Source organism: Heloderma suspectum, chromosome 6, assembly GCF_057233095.1.
Source record: "Heloderma suspectum isolate Gila_16-S chromosome 6, 16-S_ref, whole genome shotgun sequence".
Classification (NCBI taxonomy): domain Eukaryota; kingdom Metazoa; phylum Chordata; class Lepidosauria; order Squamata; family Helodermatidae; genus Heloderma; species Heloderma suspectum.
This window is the reverse complement of record NC_139463.1, coordinates 9712043-9739148: the sequence shown is the minus strand read 5'-3', so window position 1 is coordinate 9739148 and position 27106 is coordinate 9712043. Positions and strand designations below refer to the sequence as shown.

Genomic DNA, 27106 nt, shown 5'->3' with positions numbered 1-27106 from the left:
TTGCTACCACAAGGTGTAGTGATGGCCACAACTTGGCTGGCTTTAAAAGGGGATGAGACAAATGCAGAATCAGCTACTAGCCTGATGACTGTATATTATCTGTAGTATCAGAAAGTGTGCCTCTGAATGCCAGTTGCTAGGGAATATGAGCAGGAGGATGCTACTGCAGTCACATTCTGCTTGTGGGTTTCCCACTGATATCTAGTTGGCTACTGTGGAAACAGAATGGTGGACTAGATGGGCCTTTGGTCTCATCGAGTAAGGCTCTTTGTATGTTTTTAAGGAGAAGCTGTTGCCAAGTTGGGCCCCATGCAGGATACTGCAGCGAACATCTAGGTCCTTATGAAAAATGCAAGAAGACCTTTAACTGGAGCTTGTCAGCCAGCCTCTCTCCCTTCCATTTATCTTCATTAAGAAGCCAGCATTTCCATTAGCAACGTATCTGACCCTGATAATGGAAGAGTTCATCAGAAGAGCACAATATATACACTGCCCTATCAGCATCATCCGTCAGCTTGATGGTCAGACTTCCATACGTTTAGAAAGTGATCATGTAGCTTTGCATAAATGCACTAATTACTTCAGAGTTAATGTGAAGTCCAAACCAGCATTATCAAAATGTAGCCTCAGTCTTTTGAAAATAAAAGATGTATCTGCACATACAGCAGAATGAGGTTATAGACTATTTAGGACTATGACAGACTGGACTGTACCACTTTAGACTGCAGGTGGAGCATATTATTTTTGGATACTCTGCAACATAAAAAAATCTCAGAAAAAAACAGAAAGTTAGCATAGCAGAAAGCATGGTTCTAGACCCCAGCCTGCTGTGCCAGATGGCTATTTGTAGGGCGTTTTTAATGTAGAGGAACATTCAAATATGACTTACCCCTACCTGCAGTACAGAGTGGCTCACTCCCTTTAACTGCCTCATTCTGTGGCATGAAAAGACCAGGCCTAAGTTGGAAGTAGGGTGGAAAGACTGTAGTGCCTTGGAGACTCTATTATGGACCAGGAACTCCCAGGTTCAAGTCTTGCCTTTGCTAGTTCGCCTTGGGCGAACTATGATCTCAGCTCCCCAATACTGACCTACTTCACAGGGTTATTGTAAGAATGAAGCCGCTTCCAATGCCCTGCTGCCTTGTGCTGGTTAAGACAAGAGGGGTGTGTGTGTGTGTGTGTGGTAGTTTTTCCCTTACTGTCCCTGCACAGTTCTGTGCCCTTTCTTCCCTACTGCACTGATTCCAATGAGAGGGGAATTAGGTACACCAGCCCCAGGCTGGAATAGAGGAAGGGCCTAATCCTGGGGCCTCCTCGAGAGTAAAGAGGCTTTTGATCCAAGGCTGCTGCCATCCCACCACTGCTCTCCCCTTGGAATGCCCCTTTTTAGGGCCTACTGCCAGCAGATTTTCAGCTTCAAAAATATCCGTGGTTGTACCAGGGACCTCTGTGGCAGATGCTGCAACCTCCCTGCCAGGGCAGCTTTTCTTCACCAGTGGAGGGGCACTTCTGCATCATCCTAACCCCCTTCAGGCAGCTGTCTGAAGGGGATTAGGATTGCTCTACATGGATCTCATGTTTGGATCCAACCCATTATCTCAGCAATATTTACAACAACCTTGTAAAGAAAACAGCTTGCCTAAGGCCACCTAGTGAATGTTGTGGCTTCAGCAAGATTTGAACTATGGACTTCCTGGTTCATGGTCACTTAGACAAAGTTCCGCAACTTGTTATTCAACGCTCCAATCTGTACACAAAGAACACCTGCCCCCTTTCCTGCCCTGTTCCTTTGGGCTTACTCTGGTAATTCTTGCAGTATCGTATGGACTGTTTCCCAGGAAGCTTTGCTGTTGTTGAGCACAAGTTTGCGAACGCCAGAGAAAGACCCAGCACATGTCCTCTCTAAAACCGACAAGTTCAGAGGGTTGGAACTCAGGTTTAGAAACTCCAAGTGTGGGACATTCGACACAATTTTACTGACCTGGGAGGGAAAGGAAGAAAGAAGCATATCAGGCAGTAATCAGATCTCAAATAATATTCTGTCATCTAAAAAACCCAAGGCTTTCCAGTGCAGCTCACTGAGTCAAAGAATGATATGGATTCTAACAGCATTCAAGATAGTTATCTGTAATTCATACTGTTGCTATTTGCTGATTTAAATTGATTGGCTAATTGCTTGTTCACCTCAATGGTTCATTTAATTACACCCTTAAAAAAGGCTTGATAAGGAAAAAAGCAGGTAGCTGGCAGGCTTCATAAAATCCACCTGAATGGCAGCTAAAGAAAAAACAACTCACAGCCGCCAATGTTTGTCAAAGGGCTATTTTACCCAGGGGGCTATTCATCTTTGCTGCTATCTTGCATGCACCAAATTCCATTTCTAGCAACAACAAAAAGTGATTCCTGAAATTCCCAGTTTTTATGGGTTTTTCCCTCTTGAGATTGCGTATCGCCTGAAAAAAATGTGCAACCGTGTGGGCAAAAGGCTGTATGCATGAGGTGATGGACAATCTCTTGTGGCCTCTGGTCTTGTAGCTCTACTGTAAGGCCCAGCTGTGGACTTCCTTACTCACACCTCTACTCTGGCAAGAAAACCCACCCCATTTCATTTTTTAAAAACCATATAAAAGGCTGTGGTGACATAATTGCAAAGTAAGGAGATGTTTGTGCAAAATTGAGAGGACTGTCAACTGCACTGGTTGCCAGTCAGTTTCCAGGCCCAAATTCAAAGCGTTGGTGCTGATCTTTAAAGACCTAATGGCTTAGGACCAGTATACCAAAAGGACCACCTTCCCCTATATGTTCCTGCCTCTCCGAGGCTCTTCTGAGTGCCGCTCCCCACAACGGTGCGATGGGTGGCTACCAGGGAAAGACCCTTCCCTGTAGTCCTCACCCACCCACCCCCGGTCTGTGAAATACCCTTCCCGGGCAGATCCACCTGGCGTTCTCACTGCAAATGTGTAAACACCAGGCTAAGAACTTCCTCTTCAAGCAGGCATTTAATCTTTAATCTGTTGCTCTGATTATTAGCTTAACTGCTACCTATTCAATATTTTTTAATGTTCTTGCTGTATTTTCGTATTGGTTATGTTGGTGTTGCTTTGGGGTTTTACAACTGAAAATTACCGTGGGGACATTGGTCAGTTGGGCAGGATACCAATTAAAAGAAATTAAATAAAGGTTCAGAGAACAAGCCTACGATCTAGAAAACCCACAGCTTTTTAAAAATATTTTTATTTATTTTATCTTTATAAGTGAAATAAACAATACCAAAATTACCAACAACCTAATCAATACTTCAATTTCCCAACAGTACAATATTCTGATGAGGACACCACAATAACAGAGAGAGAAGAAAAAAGAGAAAAAAAGAGTTCAGCTTGCAAAACCGGGGAACGATCCTTCCCATGGCCCAGTGGTAGAGCACTTGCTTTGCATGCAGAAGGTCTCAGCTTAAATCCCTGGCATCTCCATGTAGAGCTAGAAATATTCCTGCTTGAAACCCTGGAGAACTGCTGCCAGTCAGTGTTGACAATACTGGGCTAGATGGATCAAGGGCCTGACACAGTATAAGGCAGCTCTTATGTTCCTAGGGGCTGCTGACAGTCCTGAGCCTGATGGATCAATGGCCTGAATTCGTATAAGAGTGGTCTTTATTGGACAACAGCCTGTTGTCAGGATGGGTTGTGGTCTGTGTGTGAAATGGGGACTTCCTTTCAGGGTAAGACTGGGCTGAAACACATGTCTGCACAGTGTGTGTGACAGGCAGCCAGAGGCAACCCCCACTCAGGCTGGCCTCCCATGCCTCTCACAGCTACGTTCCCTGTGCTCTCTGACCAGGGTGCATTGCTATTATCCTCCAAACAGCAGGAGAGGAGTTGGCCTTGGTGTTTTGGTTGTGGGCTTCTTGGAGGCATCTGGCTAACGATTGCAGGAAGCCAGATGCTGGACCTTTGGCTGGAACTACCAGGGATCTTATGAAAAGCGATCAAGACAAAAAAAGAAGAAGTGCAAACCATAGTTTGCCAAGTTTGGACAAGTCGTAGTTTGCCCACAAACCAGGAGCTCAAGTCACGACTTAATCTTAATAGTTACAGTACATATTTTGCCAGGTTCAGCCAAAACGGCAACCTGCAGTTTGCCACTAACTACAATCAGAGGAGTCCATCTCCTCCTATTGTGTACCAGGATATTTTAACTTAAACCTCTTACTGTCAGTAACGAAGCCTTAGGAGAGGCATTTCAACCTCTGGAATGGGGGAAAACCTGCAAAAAGCCAGGAAACCACCAAACAAATGATAGCTGGGGGGAAGGGAAGGGGCCTTGTGGGGACTTTCACGAACCATACTGACACCCCTGAAGAGTCAGATTGGGTCTCTGCGCCTGAGGTTATGCACTCTTGCTCTAGGACATGAATGCTCTTAGCCATCTGTCCTGCTTGTAATGGAATGAAGGGAATCTATGAGGTTCATTAACCTCTTACCCCTTAGAACCATCTTTCCAATGGAAATATAGCTAGGCTCATAAGCCCCAGAGTAGCTGAACAGAAAGGCCAAGTAAAAGAATGACTCTATCACTCTCCTTATCTCACTCCCACATGGTAGAAGAGAGTGCAGAAGCTTGGAAGCAGCAGCTGAAGGCAACAGACTGACGTTTCGGGATCCAAAGGAGCCATGAACCTAGAGATGAAGAGCAAGAAAAGTGGGTCTACTGAGCATTAGGGTAGAAGGATACTGGTGATTGTGGAAGACTGGAGGAGTGAATGGAAGGAGGGAGCACTTCAAAAACTTCCCAGACACATCATAGTACTGTTGATCTGCTCAGGCAGTTCCAAGGCACAAACAAGAATCCACCTGGAACCACCAAATCTACCTGCAGCAAAGGCAGCTGTTCTTGTTACTACTAACAAGTGATGTTCATACAATTTCCTCTACCTCGTGCCAGTCTTCAAGTTTATTGTCAGAAAGATCCAGTTCGGACACATGAGCACAGAAGGCAGCAATCTCATTCTCATCCCCTGCACAGGTTATCCCACAGCTGTTCAACACCAGTACACTTGGGAGGTTGAGACGATCTGAAAAAGCAAGAGTGATGGTACGTTGTTTTGTGGGATGATCTTGTTTCTGTAGATGCAAAGGACCACCCATCCATAGCAAAAACCAAGCCAGACTACATGAAATCCAGTAGAAAAATAGCTCAGTCGAGAGATGGGCAACCTATCACAGACCATAAGCAAGTTTGCAAAGTCAGACTGGCTTATGTCAATTGTGTCTGATCATTCATGTTACAATGACTCAGGCCTTTGGGCGTTTTGTTTCTTGCATATGTTTTAAAGGCAGGCATAGGTTAAACAATACCGCAACTATCCAAACGTCACTTAGTTCACTAGCCTTTAACAGATGGCTCATGACTTGCAACTGGGTACTCCTGCCCAGGGCTAAGAAGGCTTACACAGGTGGCATTATTTCTCTTTTAATTCTATTAAGAGAAAGAAAAAAAAGAGTGAGAAGAGAAGGGAAAAAGGCGTATCTAGTAAAATAAATAAGTGGGCCCTATGTTGCATGTTGGGATGAATGGTGGATTCCAGATGAGAAAATGTGGAAGACTACTGTCTTAGCTTAAATACCTCTATTTCACAGACAGGAAAATCAACATCAAGGTCAGTAATTGGAATTTCTAATTGAGTTCACTCAGAATCCTGTTATCCTGTTTGCCAGTTTTGTATATAACAGCAAGGGTGCCTTTTTAAAAAATCTGTGTGTTCAATGAGGCTTTACTGATGTACCATTAACTACCCTTGATCCAACTTTGGGGGAAGAAGATATGAAGTATTTAGAAATTGTATGCATCTGTAAATAAGTTTCCTAACGGCTTTATTTATGTGGCCGCTAGGTGCATAGCGATGGTGTGTGTGTGTGTGTGTGTGTGTGAGCTTACAAAGCCTGCGTGTGGTGGTCCCAAGTCAAACTGATCACATGCACCCCTCATGAGTAAGCTTTTGGCACATGATGGGAACCTGATGGTGGGCCCGTTAGGCTGTGGGTCAACCCTCAAATCACCCTGCCACCTGGAACCATGGAAAATGGTGCCTGTGGGCACCCTGCATGACCCAACACCCCCTGCAGGTAGATTAAGCCATGGTGGGAAGTTCTGTCATGTGAATCAGGTCAATGAGTTGGAGTCCACTATGTGCAGGCTTCCCATTATGCACTGATGTGCTAATCTGAGCATGCTCCTATCTCCCATTAAGTCTTAAAATGTTACAGCCACTGAATTATTCTGACTATGTTATGGAGAAATTTATTGAGAACGTTCAAAAAGACTGTTTGCTTAATAGCCCTGAGCACTGGCATAAGGAAGGCTCTTTTAAGCTCTTACCCTTTCACAAATCTCTTGTTTGTTACGGTGTTTCAGCGTGAACAACACGGTAACAAGAACATGAAAAGGGCAACTGTATGTTTGATTGTGCATTCTGGGAACTGCCAAGCAGAGGGGACTTAGAGGGTTGCATGCCTAATGAGAGGCAAGTAATTATGTTGCTGCAAGTGCTGTACTATTTTGGATGCAACATTTTAAAATATGCAATATTTTAAAAAATATCCATTTCTAGGCACTCAAAGCACACATTAGAGGAGCAGCCTGAAAGTTTTTGTTGAGTCTGTTGCGGTTAATTTTGAGTGACATTTCGTGCATTTTGTCCTTGACTGACTCAACTGATTTCTGCTCTTTCCTGTCACACTAAGTTACTGTCATTTCCACCCAAATAACTTCCTTGTTTTTCCCTCCCTTTGGGGGATTGTTGTGATACAAATGAACCTGACAGGAATTTAAAACGACACACGTAGGTGCGTTGAGGGGTGGGCGTGAGTGCTTTGTATTTGAAATAAAACCAGATACAGGCTTAACCCACTCTCCTCTCCATCCTTCACACACATAACTGAGGAAAGAATAGAATAAGGGGACACCCATTTTGATCCACACTTTTCAACCATGTCCCTCGGAATGCCCGATGAGTACCAGATTTCTGCATAAGTTGAGATGCAGTCAGAATCTATACCTTTCATAGGCGAACCCTGAGGTGTAGCTGGGACATGCACACCCATCCCGGGACCACGACGGTATGGAAAGTTTTCAGGGCTGTATTTCTCACAGAGAACTTGCATGAAACTTCTCCCAGTGGTGCGATCCATGGTCCCTTCCTGAAATTCTATGGTTCAAGGAGAGGAGAGAAACATTACACTAGCAAAGGCAAGCACTCATTCTCCTACTTACGACTATTTGAAAACTCCAAAAAGCATCTTCTCCTGTAATTCAGGATTGGCTATCAGGAATCCTCCAAGTGGTGTAATGTGAGAAATAAATGAAACACTCCTGTGAGCAGAGGTCCATACACATGTTTGTCATGGTGAGCATCCTCACTTCTGATGAGAGTGATGAAAAGGGTGAAGGTGGACAGGGGAGTGGTTTCCCTTGCACAGAAACATACCGAATGGGATCTTCTGAGGACCTTCACACTTAAAGACTGAAAACAATCTTTCCCAGGACTAAGAGTAATGCATAGCTCCAACTTTAATGGGGGGAGGGGGGAAATATGTTTCATTTATCACAAATTTGGGAAACCTCTTGGGCTAAGAAATTCAAAGGAGCGCACGTGCATGTCACCACCTACAAGGCTTCTTCACAAATAAGGTGGTATAGAAATGTTAATAAATATGACTAAAACAAACTGGAAGGAACACGAGATAAAGAAGCCAAATTGCAGACTTTAGATGAACACAGGAACTAGTTATTCTGTCTTGGTATCAGGTATCTAAAGAACCTATGGGAGGGGTTGGAACTCAGTGGTAGAGCACATGTTTTGCAGCAAAAGATCCCAGGTTCAATCCCTAGTATTTTCAAGTAGGGAGGGAAAGAACCTTGTCTGACAATTTTGGCTAGATGGTTCAATGGTCTGACTCGGTATAAAGATAGCTTCCAACATTCCTAAGGGTTCAAAACTATATACCTATTAGGGTTTTTTTCTTTCTTAATGTGCATCTATGCTGGGCATCTAATACCTGGGCACAGAGGATCAGATTGGCTAATGTAACCTTTATTTTCTAGGTCACTCTTCTTCCTTTTAGTTTGTGCACTGTTAAATGTGAAAAATATGAATAATAAAATCAGGACACTGAGGGACTAACCAAGTGGGCAGAAGGTAGGTCAGGACTGTACTGATAGATCTGTGTGATTTGCAGTAGATCAGCAAGGATTCCTGACTCCCAGGGTTGTTGGGTTTTTTTTTTTTTTTTGACAACAGCAGTAACAAAATCACTCCTCTCCCATGAAATGAAGAGTATCCGGTGTGTGTGTGTGTGTGTGTATGTGTAAAACCAAGAGTGGATCTTTCTGTAGAAGACTGCAACTCAGTTCGATTGCTGAAAACAAATTCCTAGCATCAGAATTGTTTAATTTTAAGCATATGTGTTTTGCATATGCTTAAAATTCAGTTTGTGGATCTTGGGGTTCCAGTCAAAGCAGATCTTGCAAGCCTCAGGTCTGCCTCTACTCTACATGCCTATTTCAGGACTTCCCCACTCCCACAAAGGGGTTACTTACTGGTCTCAGCATCAGCTCTTGCTAGGTTAGCAGGTACAAGTCTCAGCAGAATCCACTCATCCCTTCATCATTTCAGAGGAGAAACATCACAGGTCCAGGTAATTCACTGCATTTGGGGATGGGGGCATGGGGAGAAAAGAAAGCTGGCTTTAAGAAAAAATGTACAATTTGGTTTGCTCCTTCCTAAAAACATACAAATAGTTGTACTGGCTCAGACGAAGGTCCATCTGATCCAGCATACTGTTAAAAAGCAGCCAGCCAGATGCCTGTCATTGTTTCTGACTGGCATTAGCTTAAGGGCCCAATCCTATGCATGTTAAGACACACAAAAAAGTCCTACATGCAGAGGACTGCACTGGCTTTTAAAATGGACCAGACAAATTCATGGAGGAGTCCATCATCAGCTATTCGCCATGATGGCAACATGGAACCTCCATATTCAGAAGCAGTATACCACTGAACACCAGTTGCTGAGGTGAAGGGGAGAAGCAGCAGCAAGGAAAGGATGTTGCCTTCATGCCCCATTTGTGGCCTTCCCAGAGGCATCTTGCTGGCCACTCTGGGAAGCTGGATGCTGGCCTAAATGGACATTTGCCTTGATCTAGCAAGGTTCCTCTTAAGCTCACAGAGTACAGAAATGGCCACCCCCACCCCCCACTTCATATTGAGAATCTGGTACGCAGGAGCAGCCATTGTTTGGGCCAGCCCATCTGCCCTATTCATTAATTTATTCTGTGTTTGCAAGGGATGCTGCAGGCCATTCCAGGGTTCCCCAAAAGGCCCTTGGTCCTTAAGTTCGATAGTCCTGACTTAGGATGTTTCTCTGGCAGACTGGTAGGTAGGCCACGTTCTGAGGATCTGGATGCCCCACACACAATTTTAAGCAAAATGTTCTTGAATCGGACCTTTCTTCTCCAAGAAGCTAGCAGGCAGCAGACTATTCTACATACACCATTTACTTTAACTCAGTTTAGAGATAAAGGTCAAGAAGTTGCATGGAAGAATTACTAAACACAAAAGGGTTCTACAGGTTTAACGGCAACTGCTGCTGCCGAGATTTACAAAGGCATATTTTATCGATCATCTGGCTTTTTGAAGTATTTTTTATCTCAACACCTCAAATGACAATAAATCCATACATGGGGACCAGGTAATCTTTTTCTGAGTGTGCTTTTCCCTCTGAAGAGCAGTAAATTGAAACCAACTCAAAGCCACCTGCACTCTGAGAAGCAGGAACTGGGAAAACAGGCAGGCCCCAACCTTGAAGATACAAGTGAAAAAGTCAATGGGAAGTAAAGATTTATTTGGCTTTTCCAACAGAGTAGTAGGACACAACTGAAGAGATTTTCTTGGAATCGGAAACCCATGCTTTCCCTTTCCCAAGAGTCAAGGTTCAACTAAAAGAAATATGATGTTCCCAAATGGACAGAAACCTGAGTTACACGAAAGAGAGACATGCCCTTTACTGAATGAAACGGAGGTATTTCTTGCCTGCAACACACAGAGAATCAATTCTTTGGAAGACCTTCAAAAACGACCCCTTACCCACCTATGCTACAGATATAGCGAAGAGTTTTTCAACTTGCTAAAGCATGTGCCATTGGAAGAGCCTTTTTATTATTATTCCATTACTGTACACCAGCCTTCCCCAACCTGCTGCCCTCCAGATATTTTGGACTTCAACTCTCATTAGCCCCAGCCAGCATGGCCAATGGTCAAGAATTCTGGAAGCTGAGTTCAAAACAGGCTGGGGGTGGCTGCCATTCACCTGCCTAAACAAAGAACCAGTTAAAAGCCAGTTCAATGCAGACTGATCATCACTCAAAATATTAGCTAATGCTGGAATAAGTTGTGATAGCCAGCACAGGGACAAATCCAAAGAACCTCCTCATGCAGGCATGTCAACATTGGACGCTGACTTCTAAAACTAGTGTGCACAGGTTTATAAAGGTATATTGTATAAGATTATAGGCATGGAGCCTATAAATGATTATAAGCACAGTTCAGGCATAGTGATCTATTGCATTTAGATCCTATCTTTCTTCCATCAGGGTGGCTCTTCGTGGGGGTTAGTGGGTGGTCTCCCATCCAGTTGTCTCTCTCAGGCTAGAAGATGGGAATTGCAGTTGTGTTGTTGTGAAGATAGATGAGACAAGGAATTGTTACCCACCCTGAGCTTTGGAGTAAATCAAAACTTTGATCAAGAATACCAGTAGAATACAAGCCTGCACTGAGATTCTAGAAACTAGAAGATGAGCCAATATGGTAGAAAAACATCAACAGGAAGCCAAACCCCTAAGATGGAGTCTAGTAGCAATTGCTTGAGGATTGCTCACGTCCTGAGTTAATTAACCTGCCCTATGCTATTAAGCAAATAAGGCAAGGTCACCTTGTCTATGACAACAGAAGATCTGTGAGTACATGCTAAATAAGACTGCACTATCGTAACATTTATCCAAAGAGGTGTAAGTTATAAATATACAAGAGAAGCAAATGGGCAACAGCATTTAATTTGTCCAATTTCTGATGAAACAAACAAGCTTGAGAATATGCTTGTGAAGCTCTCATCATGTGATTGGTACGAAGGCGAGTGTACCTGTCTCCATATAATGATGATACTGCCCCATACTAAGTCAGACCACTGGACTATCCATCCCAGTACCATCTATACAACCTGGTGTCCTCCAAATGTGTTGGACTACAAACATCCTCTGTACTGGCTGGGGATGTTGGGAGTTGCGGTCCAACACATCTGGTGGCTACCAGGCTGGTCTATGTTAAAGAGCAAGAAGCTCTTCAAGGATTCAGATGGAGCTTTTCCAGCCTTGCTACCTAAGACCTTCTTTCCCCCCACAAACAGCTGCTTACACCTGGTCAGACTATTTGTCTACCTAGCCCAGTGTTGCCTACTCTGACTGTCAGAGCGCTCTCCAGGGTCTCAGAAAAGGGTCTTTCGTATCACCTGCTATCTGATCCTGCTTAAAAGGAGATGGTAGGGTTTGGACCTGGGACTTTCTGCATGGAAGGCAGGTGTCCTACTGCTGATATATAATCCCTCTTTTTCACTTTTTAAATGGAGAATTGAACCTGGAACCTTTTATGTTCAAAGCGTGGGTTACCATCGAGCTACAGTCCCCTCTGAGTACAGAGACTGTATACCTCTGAATACCAGATACTAAGAACAAGCAACACAGTGCCCACTCATGGAACCAGAATACTAGACTAGATGGACCTTGGAAAGATGCAGCAGAAAAACTTATGTCCCCTTTTCTTAAAGAGAAAGGACCAGCCTTCCTGATGCCACCTCCTATGTCTGGAAATAATATGCTAATAATTCTTCAGATTAAGGGCCCAATCCTATGCATGTTTAGCCAGTGCAGCGTAGTGGTGAGAGTGACGGACTGGGAGCAGGAAGATCTGGGTTCTAGTCCCCACTTGGCCATGGAAGCTCACTGGGTGATTTTGGGCCAGTCACAGACTCTCAGCCCAACCCACCTCACAAGGCTGTTGTTGTGAGGATAAAACAGAGAGGAGGAAGATAACGTAAGCCGCCTTGGGTTCCTTGCAAGAGGAAAAAAGGTGGGATATAAATTCAATAAATAAATAATAATAAATTAGACAGAAAAATGCCCCTGGCTGGGGTACGCTTGGAGTTGTAGGGCTTTGTTCTGTCTAAACATGCATAGGATTGCACCCTAAATTATTTTATCACTATATGCTGTTACAGCTGAAGCAGGCACTTTAATATATAAGTACCTTACAGCAAATCATTTCACTGGTTCTGTAATGGCAGCCACATGATACCTATATAGTGAAGAAAAACATACTTTTAAGGAATGACTAATGCCTAACAAGTGGGACACCATGGCTAGGCATGCATTATAGTTCTATAAGAATTAATGCTTCATTTTTGAAATATGTTTTGAACCACGCCTAGGAGACCTTGTTAAATATCTTATCAGTCAAGGACACACAACATGTGGCCCTGGGCCTGTCACCATTATTCAGCCTCAGTCTATAAAAAGCAGGAATATTAGCGACTTACCTGACAGGGCTGTTGTGAAACACATAAGCAACAATAGTATAAATAGCCAACTCCCAGACACTTAAGAGTGCTATAACAAATGTAATGAACAGCACAGGGGCCTTGTGAATAAATAAATTCAGCCAGTGACAGAAGGCACAAGGCCCAGGTCCCCCCCCCCCAATTACTGGGGGCAATGGTGTGTGTGAATGGGAGGTCCCCTCCAACAGTGAGCAGCGCCCTTATGATCACACATAGAAGATGCAACTACCTTAAACTGTTGCGTAAAAGAGGCAATTCTGACTAGCACAGGTTTTTCTCACCAACTTTAGCACTGTGAGCCAACAACCTATTCTGACCCACGCTGTTGTTCTATTGTTGTTTTCCAAAGGCCACTACTAAAACAATGAAGGAGCTCCATCTTCCACAGCATCTACTCACCCTAGGCACCCTCACAGCTGAATCATGCCCGCTCTCAGAACATATGAGCAGCCCTGCTGGACCTGACCAATGTCCACTTGGCCCAGTATTCTGTTTCTGAGAACAACCAGCCAAATGCCTCTGGGAAGGCCACAAGCACAAACCTCCCTTCTTGTGTACTCCAGCTGGTGCCTTCCAGATGTTTTGGACCACAACTCCCATAATCCTTGACCACTGGCTAGAGCTTAAGGGAACAGTAGTCCTAAACACCTGGAGGGCACGAGGTTGCCTATCCCAATAGACTACCTCTGATTACAGAGGTGCCAGTCGTTAACCATCAAGGCTTAGAAGCATCAGACCATCCAGCCCAGGATCCCGTTTCGAACAAGGACCAGCCAGGTACTTCTCAGAAAACCCACAAGCAGGGCATGAGGGCCACATCCTAACCCTTCTTGTCAGTCCCCAGCAGCTGGCACTTGAGGGAGAGGCGGACTGTCTCTGAACGTGGCAGCCCCATGGCTAGCTATCATAGCTTAAAAAGAAAGAGAAGGAAAGAGAGGCAAGAGCCATCTCGCGGGCTCAGCTCGAAAGGCCCACCTAGCATCTCGTCTCCAACAGCGGACAGCCTGACGCCTCTGCAGACTCCTAAGCAGGGCACGAAGGTGGCCGGCCTTCCCCTGCTATTTACCCCTGGCGCCTGGTACTTCGGGGGTAGGCTGCCCCATAACATGGAGGCTCCTCGCAGCTTGCAGCCCCCTCCCACCCCCATGTACCCCTTGCGTTTCCGTATCACAGGACCAAGGGAGGTTGCACGGGGGGGAGGTACCTGCTCCGACCCCCCCTCCCAATTTCAGCCACTGGCCCTCCTCTCCCCACCCACCCTTCCTCACCGGACCCCACCGCTCTAGGCTCCCTGTCCGGCCGCAGCGTCCTGCATTGACCCGGAAACAGCTCGCTCGGGATGGAAGAGGAGGGCAGGGAGGGAGAGGAGAAACCCAAACATCACGTGACTTCCCCAGGAAGGCAGGTCACGTGAAAGCGTCCTCGGCGAGGCGGAAGAGGCGAGCGGTTACCCTGGAGACGGAAGAGGCTTGGCTTCGGCCTACTACGCCTTGCTGGGAGACATCGGCGGTTGTAGAGGAGGGGTGTTTTTCCCGGCAGGCATCGCGCGTCGAACCCCCCCCCCCGCTCCTTTTCTCCCCCTTCCCCTCTCGCGGCTGCGCGCGCTGCTTCCCGCCCGTCTCCCCCTCCCCCCCCCCAAGCAGCCCAACCGCCACAGTTGGCGCCAAGTGAGAGCCGTTGGCGGCCACCAACCGCCAACGGCCGCACCCCCCTCACGTGACCCTCCTCGTGCCTCATAATGACTTTGTGATGCTGCTGCTGTCGCCTTCTCAATACGATGCACGCAGCCTAGGGCAACCTTCCCCCAACCTGGTTCCCTCCTGTTATTTTTTACTTCAACTCCCATCAGCCCCATTCAGCATGGGCAATGACTAGGCATGCTGGGAGTTGTAGTCCCCCCAAAATCGGGGTGGGGGTACTAGGCGTGGAAGGGCTGGTGTACTGGCCCCCCTTTCCCCCTGGCATTCCCACAGGTGCCTGGGAACCAGAATGGAATATTCTGGAATGTTCTGGAGGTGAAGCTGTTACGGGCCAGACCAGTTTCTTATGTGTGTGTGTGTCCTTGCCTTTAATTTGTTTGTTTATAGGCTGCTGCCTTTCCACAAGAAGTTTTCAAAGTGGCTTTCGTTGGAAATGGTGCTTTTCGAACGTGTTTATAATGAAGTTGGTCTCAGGGACAGGGTTTCGCATATTCTTCACAGAGCAAACGAAACGAATTCACTGTGCAGGAGGCAGGGATGGCTAGCAGCTTGAAGGGCTTTAAAAGGGGATTGATAACTTAATGGAGGTTAAGGCTATCAAGAGCTCAAACACGCCTTGACTCGTGTTTGAGAAAAGTGTTTTAGGGCGCAGTTGAGACAAAAATCATACAACTCCCAGCATCTCATAGACAGCATGGCTGGCTGGGGGATGCTGGGAGTTGCAGGACTTTGTTTAAACACATACAGCATTGCACCCTTGAGAACCTAAATAATGGTAGTAATAGTAGTCATGGCAATATATTATCGCCAGCATCACAGATAGCATGCCTCTTTAAACCAGTTGCTGGGGAACAAGAGCAGGAAGACAATGTTGCACTCATGTCCTACGTGTGGGCTTCGCAGAGGCAGCTGGTTGACGATTGTGTGAACGGAATCCTGGATTAGACGGATTTTTGGTCTGATCCAGCATGGCTCTTAGGTTCTTATGGACATAGAACCATAAGAACAAAGGAGCAGACTCCCTCATACTATGCCAGATATCTACTCAAGTTCTGGCTATCTTGGAGAGCAACCCTTCTCTGGGAACACCCATATCCACCACATTTGGGAACAGATCAGATAATGGCTAGGCCAAGGGGTTGCTCCTACTGTCACATAGTTCTTCCCTCAGATAGCTGGCTCGAGGGGAGTTGGAATCCTAAGAGAAATAAGAGATCAAGAGAGAACTGCAAAGCTCACACACAAATAACAGTACTACAACAATAAAATAATTTTGCAAGCATAAAATTGTACAACAAAAGGTGCAGTTAAAATTCAATTAGTGAACAAAACTAACCACATAATATCTAAGGGTTAAAAGGACAGACAAAACATAATCACAACCCAGTTACAAACTTTAGAGCCTGAAATTACAAGGGCAATCTGCTGAATATAGTGCTATTGTTTGCCAAACAAATTTCAAATGGTGGTCTTCATTAACAGATTTACAAGACTTAAAATGTATGCTTTCAGCATGGATAAAAAAAAAAATCCAATATCCAAAACAGTACCACTCAGGACATATGCTTTTTGGGAGTAAAGAAATAATACTGATTTTACATCTTACGGTCTTTCCCCATTATTTGCAAAAATCCCATCAACTTTGCTTCAGATAAAGCTCACCATATAGTTAGACTGGATGCTGTGAAATACTGCTCACCTCAGATCAGTAAGGTCTGAATTGAAGCTTTAAATTCAAATATGGAAGCAGGAAGCATCTATAAAAGTAGATCAAACCAGATTAGTTTCTGAGCTTTCCCCATATATTCAAAATCTTAAAATAACTCAATTAGAGGACTCACTACTCAAATTACCATCCATGTTCAAAGGAAATACCTTCAATATTAGTCCTATCCTTCCGGATCCATCTTTAAGCGATGTAAGCCTATATAGCACCAACCAAAAGGAATTCGCCTGAGATGTATCGACAATTAGGCCAACTCCATGAAGAAGTAGGTCAAATAAATGTGAAAGCTGTTGTCTCTTAAAGAAAGAAGCACACTGCTTAGCTGTCATACAACCTGATCCCACTAAAACATAGCAACAAGTAAGGTAATACATGCCATAAACATAACTTTTAAGGAAAAAATTATAATCAACCTTCCCATAGGGAGTTTAACAAGTGTAAAACTTACAAAAAGGCAATCATATCAACAATAGCAAGGAACTAGTTATAATCAAAATCCTAGATACTAATGTTCATTATATGACTGCCATCCAATCAATATCATCATTGAGGCCGCTAAGCACCAATTATTTAGTTCATAAATCTAGTAGACCACCCTCTTTCTTAACTGGTTGTATAATTATTTCCCCCCAAGATTGTATATGTTCTACACATCTTCACACTTTTATCATTATTATCCTCCTGGAAATGTTTCACCAGGGTTGCCAGAATTTTACTTGTTCTAAGACAAGTGTTATGTTCACAGATGTGGGTCTTGCCAATATGTGTGGTCATCCTTACACATAGCGGTGGGCATAACCCAACATTTATTTTTTTACAAGATTTATATGCTGCTTTACATCCAATAAAATATCCAAGAGGTGAACAATAAAAAGGGGAATCATCACCACCATCATCGAAAAACAGTATTAAAACATTTAAAATCAGATTGTGCCAATAAAATCATGGCTGCAAGGAGGTCAAATCAGTCAATCCTAAAGGAAATCAACCCTGACTACTCATTGGAAGGACAGATACTGAAGCTGAAGCTCAAATATTTTGGCCACCTAATGCGAAGAGAAAACTCCCTGGAAAAGACCCAGATGCTGAGAAAGATTGAAGGCAAAAGGAGAAGGGGACGGCAGAGGATGAGATGGCTAGATAGCATCACTGATGCAATGAATATGGACTTGAGCACACTCCGGGAGAGAGCGCAGGACAGGAAGGCCTGGCATGCTATGGTCCATGGGGTCACGAAGACTCGAACACAACAACTGAACAACAACAAGCTTAGTTAGGGAAAGCTGTCTGTTGTTGCACATAAAAAGGTATTTAATCTGGTACTCCACATTATTGCTAGGATTAATGAATTGTCTTTATTTTACTGCAGTTGGAACACATACTATAGTTTCCACAGGGGAATGGACCTTTGCTTACATATCTAGCTGTGGTTCTGGCAGGGTATTGTACTTTTCCCTAACCGTAGCATGTACCACCCCTTCATGGATCACTGCCTTGTTGCGGCAGAGGGGCTTGCGTAACTCAGTGAAGCCATAAGCTATGCCGTGCAGGGCCACCCAAGATGGACAGGTCATGGCAGAGAGTTCTGACAAAATGTCCACTAGGGAAGGAAATGGCAACCCACTCCAGTATTCTTGCCAAGAAAACCCCATGGAACGCATCACAAGGCTAAAAGAGTAGCACTCATAGTCAACAAAAGGGTGGGAAAAGCAGTACTGGGGTACAATGTCAAAAACGATAGAATGATAGTATGAATCCAAGGCAAACCATTCAACATCGCAGTATTCAAGTCTATGCCCCAACCACTGATGCCGAAGAAGCTGAGGTTGATCGGTTCTATGAAGACCTACAACACCTTCTAGAACTAACACCAAAAAAAGATGTCCTCTTCATCATAGGGGATTGGAATGCTAAAGTAGGAAGTCAAGAAATCACCAGGATAACAGGCAAGCATGGCCTTGGTGTTCAAAATGAAGTACAAAGGCTAACAGAGTTTTGCGAAGAGAACACGCTGATCATAGCAAACACTCTTTTCCAACAGCACAAGAGGCAACTCTACACATGGACATCACCAGATGGTCAATATCGAAATCAGATTGATTATGTCCTTTGCAGCCTCTTAAAGAGCCTCTTGTTGAGGGTGAAAGTGGAGAGTGCAAAAGCTGGTTTGAAACTCAGCATTAAAAAAACTAAGATCATGGCATCTGGCCCCATCACTTCCTGGCATATAGAAGGGGAAGAAATGGAAGCAGTGACAGATTTTATTTTCTTGGGCTCCAAGATCACCACAGACGGTGACTGTAGCCATGAAATTAAAAGACGCTTGCTCCTTGGGAGGAAAGCTATGGCAAACCTAGACAGCATAGTAAGAAGCAGAGACATCACCTTGCCGACAAAGGTTCGAATAATCAAAGCTATGGTTTTCCCAGTAGCAACATATGGCTGTGAGAGCTGGACTATAAGGAAGGCTGAGCGCCGAAGAATCAGTGCTTTCGAACTGTGGTGCTGGGAGAAGACTCTTACGAGTCCCCTGGACTGCAAGGAGGTCAAATCAGTCCATCCTAAAGGAAATCAACCCTGACTGTCATCATAGAAGGACAGATACTGAAGCTGAAGCTCAAATAGTTTGGCCACCTAATGCAAAGAGAAAACTCCCTGGAAAAGACCCTGATGCTGGGAAAGATTGAAGGCAAAAGGAGAAGGGGATGGCAGAGGATGAGATGGCTAGATAGCATCAGCGATGCAATGAATATGGACTTGAGCACACTCCGGGAGAGAGCACAGGACAGGAAGGCCTGGTGTGCTATGGTCCATAGGGTCATGAAGAGTTGCACACCACTGAATGACTGAACAACAACAACAACAAAGCATGTACCACCATGTCCTTATGACACTGCCGGCGTTTTTGGGCAAACGAGGCCATTTCTATAATGGGATATCCTCCAACATGTACCAAAACTTTTTAATGGATGCCTTAATTTGCCCAGTACAGGCATCAAAGATAATTGGCACTATCATCCTGCCAATCTGGTTCTTTTGTATTTGGGGCTTGAATAATGGTCCTCTATCCAGAATATACAGAAAGTGTTATTGTCCAAAGTATATAAAATATTCATAGATATATATGATAATGGAACAGAGGCAACTAAAACAAAAGTGGGGAAAAGAATTTGACATAACAATCTCAGAAAAGCAATGGAATGATATCTGTTCAAAAATTTGTAGGAATGGATGAAATGTGAGTTCTAGAGAAAATGTCTGTAAAACAGAATCATAGAATAGTAGGGTTGGAAGGGGCCTATAAGACCATTGAATCCAACCCACTGCTCAATGCAGGTATCCAGGTCAAAGCATCCCTGAGAGGTGGCTGTCCAGCCTCATCTTGAATGCCTCCAGTGTGGGAGAGCCCATTAATAATATATATGTGGTATTATACACCAGACAGGATCCCTAGGATGTTCCCAGTGGTAACAGACAGGTGCTGGAGGTATAATGGTAGAGGACTTTTTGCCTATATATGCGGGCATTGTAATCCAGTTAAGTAATATTGGAAGAAGATAATAAACAGCATCAGAGAAATTGCCCGCTATGAGTTGCAGTTCTCATGAGCTGTGGATACATTTTAATGTATCACTAGGTAAAGGCAATAAATTAGAACTTTTATCTAATATAACCCGAAGCAAAATTTCCCTTTAATGGTTATGTCTTATAAGTGTTGTCAATTGTGGATGAGTTTTAGTACATGGTTTTAGTGGTTAAGTGTTTACATGTTTACAGATTTTAGGAGCGTTTTAAACTGTTAATAATGTTTTACAATGATATTTTATTTATAGCCCCTGAGAATGGAAAGTCCTTTCTGAAACACATTGGGCATAATAAAAGTTTTTTCAGGCACCTGAAAAAGTTTTCTCTTCTGTTTTGGGTTGCAATTAACCCCAATGATTATACTCCTGGGTGATATTAAAGATCAGATCCCTAGAGATGTATTGGTGATGGTGAGTTATATGTTAATAGCTGCAAGGATCCTCTTAGTAAAAGCTTGGCGATCAACATGAATACCATCTCTGGTACAATGGAGAAAGATTTGGACTGCTATAGCAATGAATAGAATAACAAGTTATAAATTGCTATGGGAGGGAAGAATGAACTTCATCCAAACTTTCCAAAAGACTTGGACACCATTTATGAATTATTGGAATAGGTTCTGGCCAGGTGTTTTAACAACTACAGAGAGAGAGTGTGTGTTTTGTAAATGTCTTTGATGGTTGTATTGGGAAACAAAATTTAAAAATTATATAATGAAAAAAAAGCTCCTCTATCCATTCTTTAGCTTTATATAGTGCCTTTTTTTTTGGTCCTTGTGAGGATATCCCCTGTCCTGCAGTTGTTGCATAAGTACATTAGATTGTCTTAGAAAATCTGAGGTATTGCTACACTTTATATTCTCAGCATTTGGGAATATGGGGGATTTTTAAGGTGTAAAGGATGATAACTATCATATTTCAGGATGTTATTGATTTCTGTGCATTCCCTGTAAATGTTAGTTTGTAAATGCCCCTTACAGTTTCTAATTTCCACATCCAAGCACTGCACACTGCTTCTATATGAAGTCCAATTTAATGTTGTTACATTTAGAATCTATAAATTCATCCTGGAGGGAGCAATCCTATGTCCCCTAGACAGCATCTGAGGGACATAGGATTGTTTGGTTTCCTGGCTCCTAGCTTGTACACAGGGCTCTGAGCTCGGAGCCAGGAAACTATGCTCCCCACCCCTCCCCTGTCTCCTCATAGCTGGCATGTACAGAACTGCACCAGCTACCTCTCCGTGCTCACAAACTGGAGCGCGGAGATGGGGAAAAGGAGGCGTTCCTGGGGGAGGGGAGGAGACCAGGGCAGCAGCCATACGAAAACCCTAGTATTCTATGATTCTATGATTTTATGATCGCCTCAATCTTCACTTCTCCAGGTTAAACATACCCAGTTCCTTCCACCCTTTCTCAAAGGACTTGTTTTCTGTACCACTGATCATCTTCAGTGCCCTTCCCTGAACCCATTCCAGCTTCTCGATATTCTTCTTAAAGTGCAGCACGCAGAACTGGATACAGTATTCCAGATGAGGTCTGACTAGTGGCGAAAGTGGAATTTGTGATTTAGAAACTATTATTACAGCCTAACGTCGGATTTGCCTTTTTTTTTTTTTTGCAGCCGCATCACACTCATGTTCAGATTGTGACTGACTACAGTCCCGAGATTCTTTTCACGTGTACTGCTGCCAAGCTAGGAGTACCCCATCCTATACTGTACATTTGGTGTGTGTGTGTGTGTGTGCGCGTGCGTGCGAGAGAGATAGAGAGAGAATTCAAATGCAAAACTTTCCATTTGTCTCTGTTGAAATTCATGTTGTTAGTTTCAGCCCAGTTTTCCATTCTGGGCCAGTTTGAATTTTATTTCAGTCTCTTGAGGTATTCATTAGCCCTCCTAGTTTTGTATCACCTGTATATGTGTTAAGAATTCCCTCCACCCCTTCAGTTAAGTCATTGAACAAAGTCTTTTCCCTACTGCAAATGTTGAGAAGTTTAGGGGCAGCTTCACAGTGAACCTACAAAAATACCACAACTCTCCTGGTCTGTCTTAAAACACACACACACAAATGTACAGGTAGAATGGGTGGAAAATAAGCCAATATATGAGCAGTGTGTAGTCCTGAGGCAGCATCAGTTCCACAACAGCAGCAGCACAATGAGAGCTCACCACAGCTGCTTCTTGCCAGCTAGTTTCTCAAAACTGTTTCTCTTTCTCTGGCTATATTCAAGACTGCACTCTTTCCACCTTCTCTTGGTCTACATGTTTTTTTCTTTCTTTCCTCAAATCAGAGTCGAAACGGGTCTTTTGACATCTTTACCTATACCCTGGGAGCTTACCACACAGAGTAGCTTTAGACAGAGTCATGGATTCCTCATTCTTGTGCTTGCAACTCCTGACACAGCTTTAGACAGCAAGTTCTGCTGATGTGGCTCAGAGTCAGCCAGGCGACAACTGGCCAGGCCTGTTACGAGGTAGTAAAGTCAGAAACTAACTCTGCTCACTCCTTGCTTTGAGAAGGTATTGTTGTAAGTTGGGGAGAGGGGAGGTGTTGGATAAAAGGAGGTTAATTGAGCCAGAACTATTGTTGTGGACTGCCTTCATGACCTTGGAAAGGCCGGCAAGTATCTCCTTTGTTAGGGAAAGTACAGGTAAATGGCTCACAATGACCAAGAAATAGTTGGAGACTACTCTAGAAGTTGAGAGTCATTTTGGCAAAAGCATCGCTCTCTGTCTCTCTCTCTCTCCCCCCCCACAACCCTTTTCTGGCTGTTGTAATCTAGGTGTCTATGAAGGAAACAAAAGGCAGAGTGTGGTTTGAGTAAGACTATGGCCTGGTTAGCATGTAATGAGAACCCAGAGTATGGGTTGTTGTGGAATCGTGGATTGTTGAATTGTGGGTTGTTGCTACATGTGAATTCTGCACTATGGTTTAACTATGGGTTAACTATGAACAACCCAGGAAGAGAATCCATGGTTTGTTGTTGGGTTGTGAACTCTGGGTTGTTCATGGCTAACAACCCATAGTTAAACTATAGTGGAGGGTTCACACGTAACTATAAGCCATGATTCAACAACAACCCCTACTCAACCCCTACTCTGGGTTGTTGTTACATGCGAAACAGGTCAGAGACACAGAAAACTGAGTTTGGGTTTTCTATGCATCTTGGGGTGCTGGCAGCCTCCCTGGAGGTGTGATGTGGGAGCAGTGGACTTTGGTTGTTTGTTGGTGTGTTTAAGCTGTGCCTCCACCTATCCTCAACCTGTATATCTGTAAATAAATGTAAATATTACAAAACACCAGTGAGCCTCCAGTGACCTCTTTCTTCAAGGGAACCAAACATGGGCAAGTGCTACATCCCACAGACTAGATATTGCTCAGAGAAGTGTAACAGTATTTTTAAAGTGGTAGCGAATGAAAGCATTGTAATACACACACACACACACAGAAATCCCGTCCTGAACAGGTTTTTCTTTTAAGGCAGTATAAATATGTTCCTGTTTTCTTTATTACTCTGCTGATATAATGCTGGTATTATCCTTTTTCCTAAACTGCCCACATAAATGAGTATTGACCCAATAATCTTGCATTAAGAAACCAAAAACACACTCATGTAATCTGCATTCCTCTGAATAGCTCCCTTGCTGTCTTTTCTGCATTCCTTAGTGTTCATTGCATCTGTATTTCTTTGGTATCTTTTTCAGAGAGATAAAGAACTGTGTTGCACTCAGGATGTGTACTTTCTCGCCAGTAAGACTCTCACACTTGCACCACTCACCTAAGCCATTCAAAAGGGCCAAGACACTAAAACTAATCTTAGCTCATAATGTCGCACTAGCTGAGACATCTGTAGAAAATTTCTTGTGGCTTTTGTTTTCAACAGTTGCCCATTCAATTGGAAAGCTAGTACTACATTTTAAAGAAACCTAGTCTGGTATAAATTGAGTCACTAGTTTTAGAGAATAACATGTTGGTCATGGAAGTGGGATTTTCAGCTTTACATCTGGAAACCAGAAATAGAACTATTACATGGTGTTATGATGAGAATGAATGAGATCAGCCATGTAAAGTACTTTGGCCACAAATGTCCCAATCCAGCAGCTAAAGATGGACACAGAAGCTTTAAGAGGACCAGGTTATTTGAAGGCCCATCTCCTCTGCCTGTTCATTCAGATCTTTGGGGAGAGGTTCTGCTCCATTTTCTACTACCATCAGAGGTGTGGTTGGTGATAAGGCGTTCTCTGTTGTGCCAAGGCTTCAGAACTCCTTGCTCGGGGAACCAGATTGGCCCCGTTAGATGCCAGACCACAGCATGCATGCATGCATGCATGCATGCATACACACACACACACACACACACACACATATTTGGCTGTTAAACGTCTCTTGCTTTGTAAAGTTTTACTTATGAAGAATTGTGCTATGGGGTTTACTATGTTTATTGTTTACTGTTTGTGTTTCTTGTATGACTGTGTTTAACAATTCTGTTATTAGTTGTATTCAGCTTTTCTTTATGAGTGGAAAGGTGAGATATATACATTTCAACAAATACATAAATATTTGCACAGAGCTCCTCTACTTTCTTTCCTAGTCATCCATGTGTATGAATATAGCAGACCCCACTATTGAAAATAATTGGGGGTACTCATGTTTGCCAGAGCTTTATATATGCCTTCTTATACTTGTGCGAATCCAAATGCTTCGCCTGGACCCTAGAAGCATTGGGGCAGAGGGCTCTAGAGTCACTCCCTCAAGAATGCCCAAAGGGTGCCAATCCCCCTGCTGCCATCAAGGCTAATGGGCTGCAAGAGTTCTATGTTTTTTATTTTGATCAGCTACTAGTTCAGGGATTTCTTTCTTTCCTCAAGTCTACACATGACTGTTGATTAATTCATTTCAACAATATTATATGTGATTGTAAGAGGTTGTAAAAATGGTCCTGGAAAATAGGCAACATTCATTATGTCCTGATCACCTTGAGCTTCTCCACTTCCAACCTTAAAAATGCTTCCGGATCTCCTCCTCCTCCTTCCATTTTGCATGATGCTTAATAGAGCACGAGGAGACAGGTTATTAGTTTGTCCACAGCTGTTCTAGTTAAAATCAGTTCTTTCTTTCTCTTTCTTTGTCCTTCTTTCCTGTTTCTCTCCTCCTACTGCCCATATTCACCCCATCCTTGTAAAATTGCTATGGAATCTTTATGTACCCTGTATTTAGTTCATCCCTAGCAAGTTATACCTTTACAAAAACACAACACTCAATCCATACCATGCCTTTTGTTATGCCCTATACATTCATTCTAATTAATAATCTGTGCTACTGTGAGATTTTGGGGCAGCTCACAAATTTTAAATTCCCTGTTCCTCAAAGAATTGCTTCTAAAAACTCTAAAAAAAAGAAAATGAAAAATGAAGTGGCAGGCAGGGAAAAGATTGCAGATAAATAAATATACAAAACTTGGCAAATTGCATCTTTCTTTCCCCTAGAGATTATTCTTCAAAGAAATCTTGCTGTTTTCACAAATCTCTCTTCCTTTCACTTAATTTAAACATTCCCCCTCCAATTTCATGATTTAATAATGAGGAATAAAACTGGAGCTTTAATAAGCATCAAGAGAAGAACACTTTCACTCCTTCTGAAACCTGTTGATGCTCCGCATTCTTCTGTTGAGCCACCTGTGGGTATGGTCAAAGATTTCTGTGTATTTCAGGAGGAGGCCTCTGGAAATCTAATACCTGGTTATTCACATGCATAGCAACAGTAGCCCAGTCTCCAACCATCTAACTACCAATAGTATCTTTTGAATCCAGCCCCATGTAGAGCTTTGCCCAACTGATTCTCTCAGACCACCTTTCTACTAAACCACTGATTTGTGATTTCAGGTTCACAAAGGGCCAGGCCTTTACTTTTGCATGAGTTGGTAAGCTCTTCAAGTTGTTGTTTTCCCCTCTCCCTTTATTTCTAAAGACATTATTTATTTCATAATATACACATCTATTCCAAGGCAAGAACAAGCAACTTATTGAGCAAATATTCAGAATCACAAGCAAGGCCCTTCAGAATTATGAGATGTAAATAAAATGCATATAGATCTTGTTACTGGGCCTGGTCTTCTTGCGAACACACCACTTTCCTTAGAATACGTGACCTAGCTTTATCAGTTTCAGGGTCAAGGCACAGAGCGGGAGAAGCCTAAATTTTCCTCTTTTTCAGTTTCTAGAAAGTATAAGGGTGATGGATGGGTGTCTCAACTGTCAACATAGGAGCTAACATTCCCTATTCTTTGTAAAGACCTATTCCCAGATCCTTCTCTGGCTGAATGGGGAAAAAAAGTAAAAAGACAACCCAAGAACGATTTGCTGTCTATGATCTTTGCACCCTGATGTGCAACAGTGAAGTTCACAAAAGGCATAGGAAAGTTTTGGCTTTCTGAATCCTGAGCCAAATCACCAAAGCCAAATCACAGAGAATACCGTAGTAAACCATGAGTGAATGAGATGGGAGTACTCAGGATGCAAAGACCGTTACGTATATGTTTTTGGATGCCACTGGTACATGATCTTTGGTGGGGCAGCCATCTGACCAATGTCACACCAAATTTTGCTTATTAGGGGCGTTGATTTCATATATTTCAGAGAGCTTTGGCTATTGGGCAGTATAGAAATGAAATACATACATACATACATACAAATACATTATGATTTGCATTGAAGAAGCATTACTGCCCTGCAACCTCTTTTCAAACAGCTTTAAAAGTAAACCAGTCAAAGCAGGTAAACCAGTCAAGGAACCTAACTGACAGGTGTGTGTGCGCGTGCGCGCATATGCATCTATGTGTGTGTAATTGTCCCTGTTTAGTCCTGTAAATGAGAACTGGAGTTTATTTTCTGAGTAGCCTCATAAATGTGGTAAGGCTATAGAATCTACAGCAACAATACAATTTGAACAGACAAATCAGTCATCTTAACATTCACCTGGGAATCAGAGAGATCTTTCTCTCCGCATTGATTTGCATTCCCTTTCGGCTTTGAAATAAATTACATCCAACCTTGGCTCACTCAGAGCTAAGCCTGGAAAAGCTGAAGTGCTAAACTCATCAGTGTTATGTGTTACAATGTTACAAGTTCTGACAAGAAATATTCTCTTTCCCAAATAAAGCAGCATACAGTTTGAAGAAGCCAATAGGATGTTAGCAAAATAAGGCAATATTCCTCTGTGCATATGTGTGTGTGTGTATTTAAAAAATACCTTATTTACATCAGCTGGGGACCTGGTCTATGCTGATTTACTGCCATGTATTCTGCATCTTGGCAGTTTGAATACTGGGTTAGCTTTCCTAGTATAAAAATAGGGAATTAACTCCACTTTGGGGGCTGACAGTGACAGGAAGGTTAGCAGCTTGTTAATAATAAACTAAGCATAGCAAACGAT

At 43.3% G+C, this 27106-nt stretch overlaps 1 protein-coding gene across 12 annotated transcripts in view; it reads right to left on the bottom strand.

The window, feature by feature from the left end:
* Nucleotides 1-16174, bottom strand: part of TBCEL (tubulin folding cofactor E like) — a 35699-nt gene extending 19525 nt beyond the window's left edge. For 2 of the 12 annotated variants that reach the window (XM_084803592.1, XM_084803597.1), the window contains exons 1-5: nt 14116-16174; nt 8599-8704; nt 7058-7207; nt 4935-5074; nt 1800-1981 (exon numbers count right to left, since the gene is read on the bottom strand). In XM_084803592.1, coding sequence (XP_084659718.1) covers nt 1800-1981; nt 4935-5074; nt 7058-7190 — 455 coding nt within the window. In that variant the 5' untranslated portion in view covers nt 7191-7207; nt 8599-8704; nt 14116-16174. The other 10 variants (XM_084803587.1, XM_084803589.1, XM_084803586.1 and 7 more) reach the window with 10 other exon arrangements.
* Nucleotides 16175-27106: the final 10932 nt, after the last annotated feature.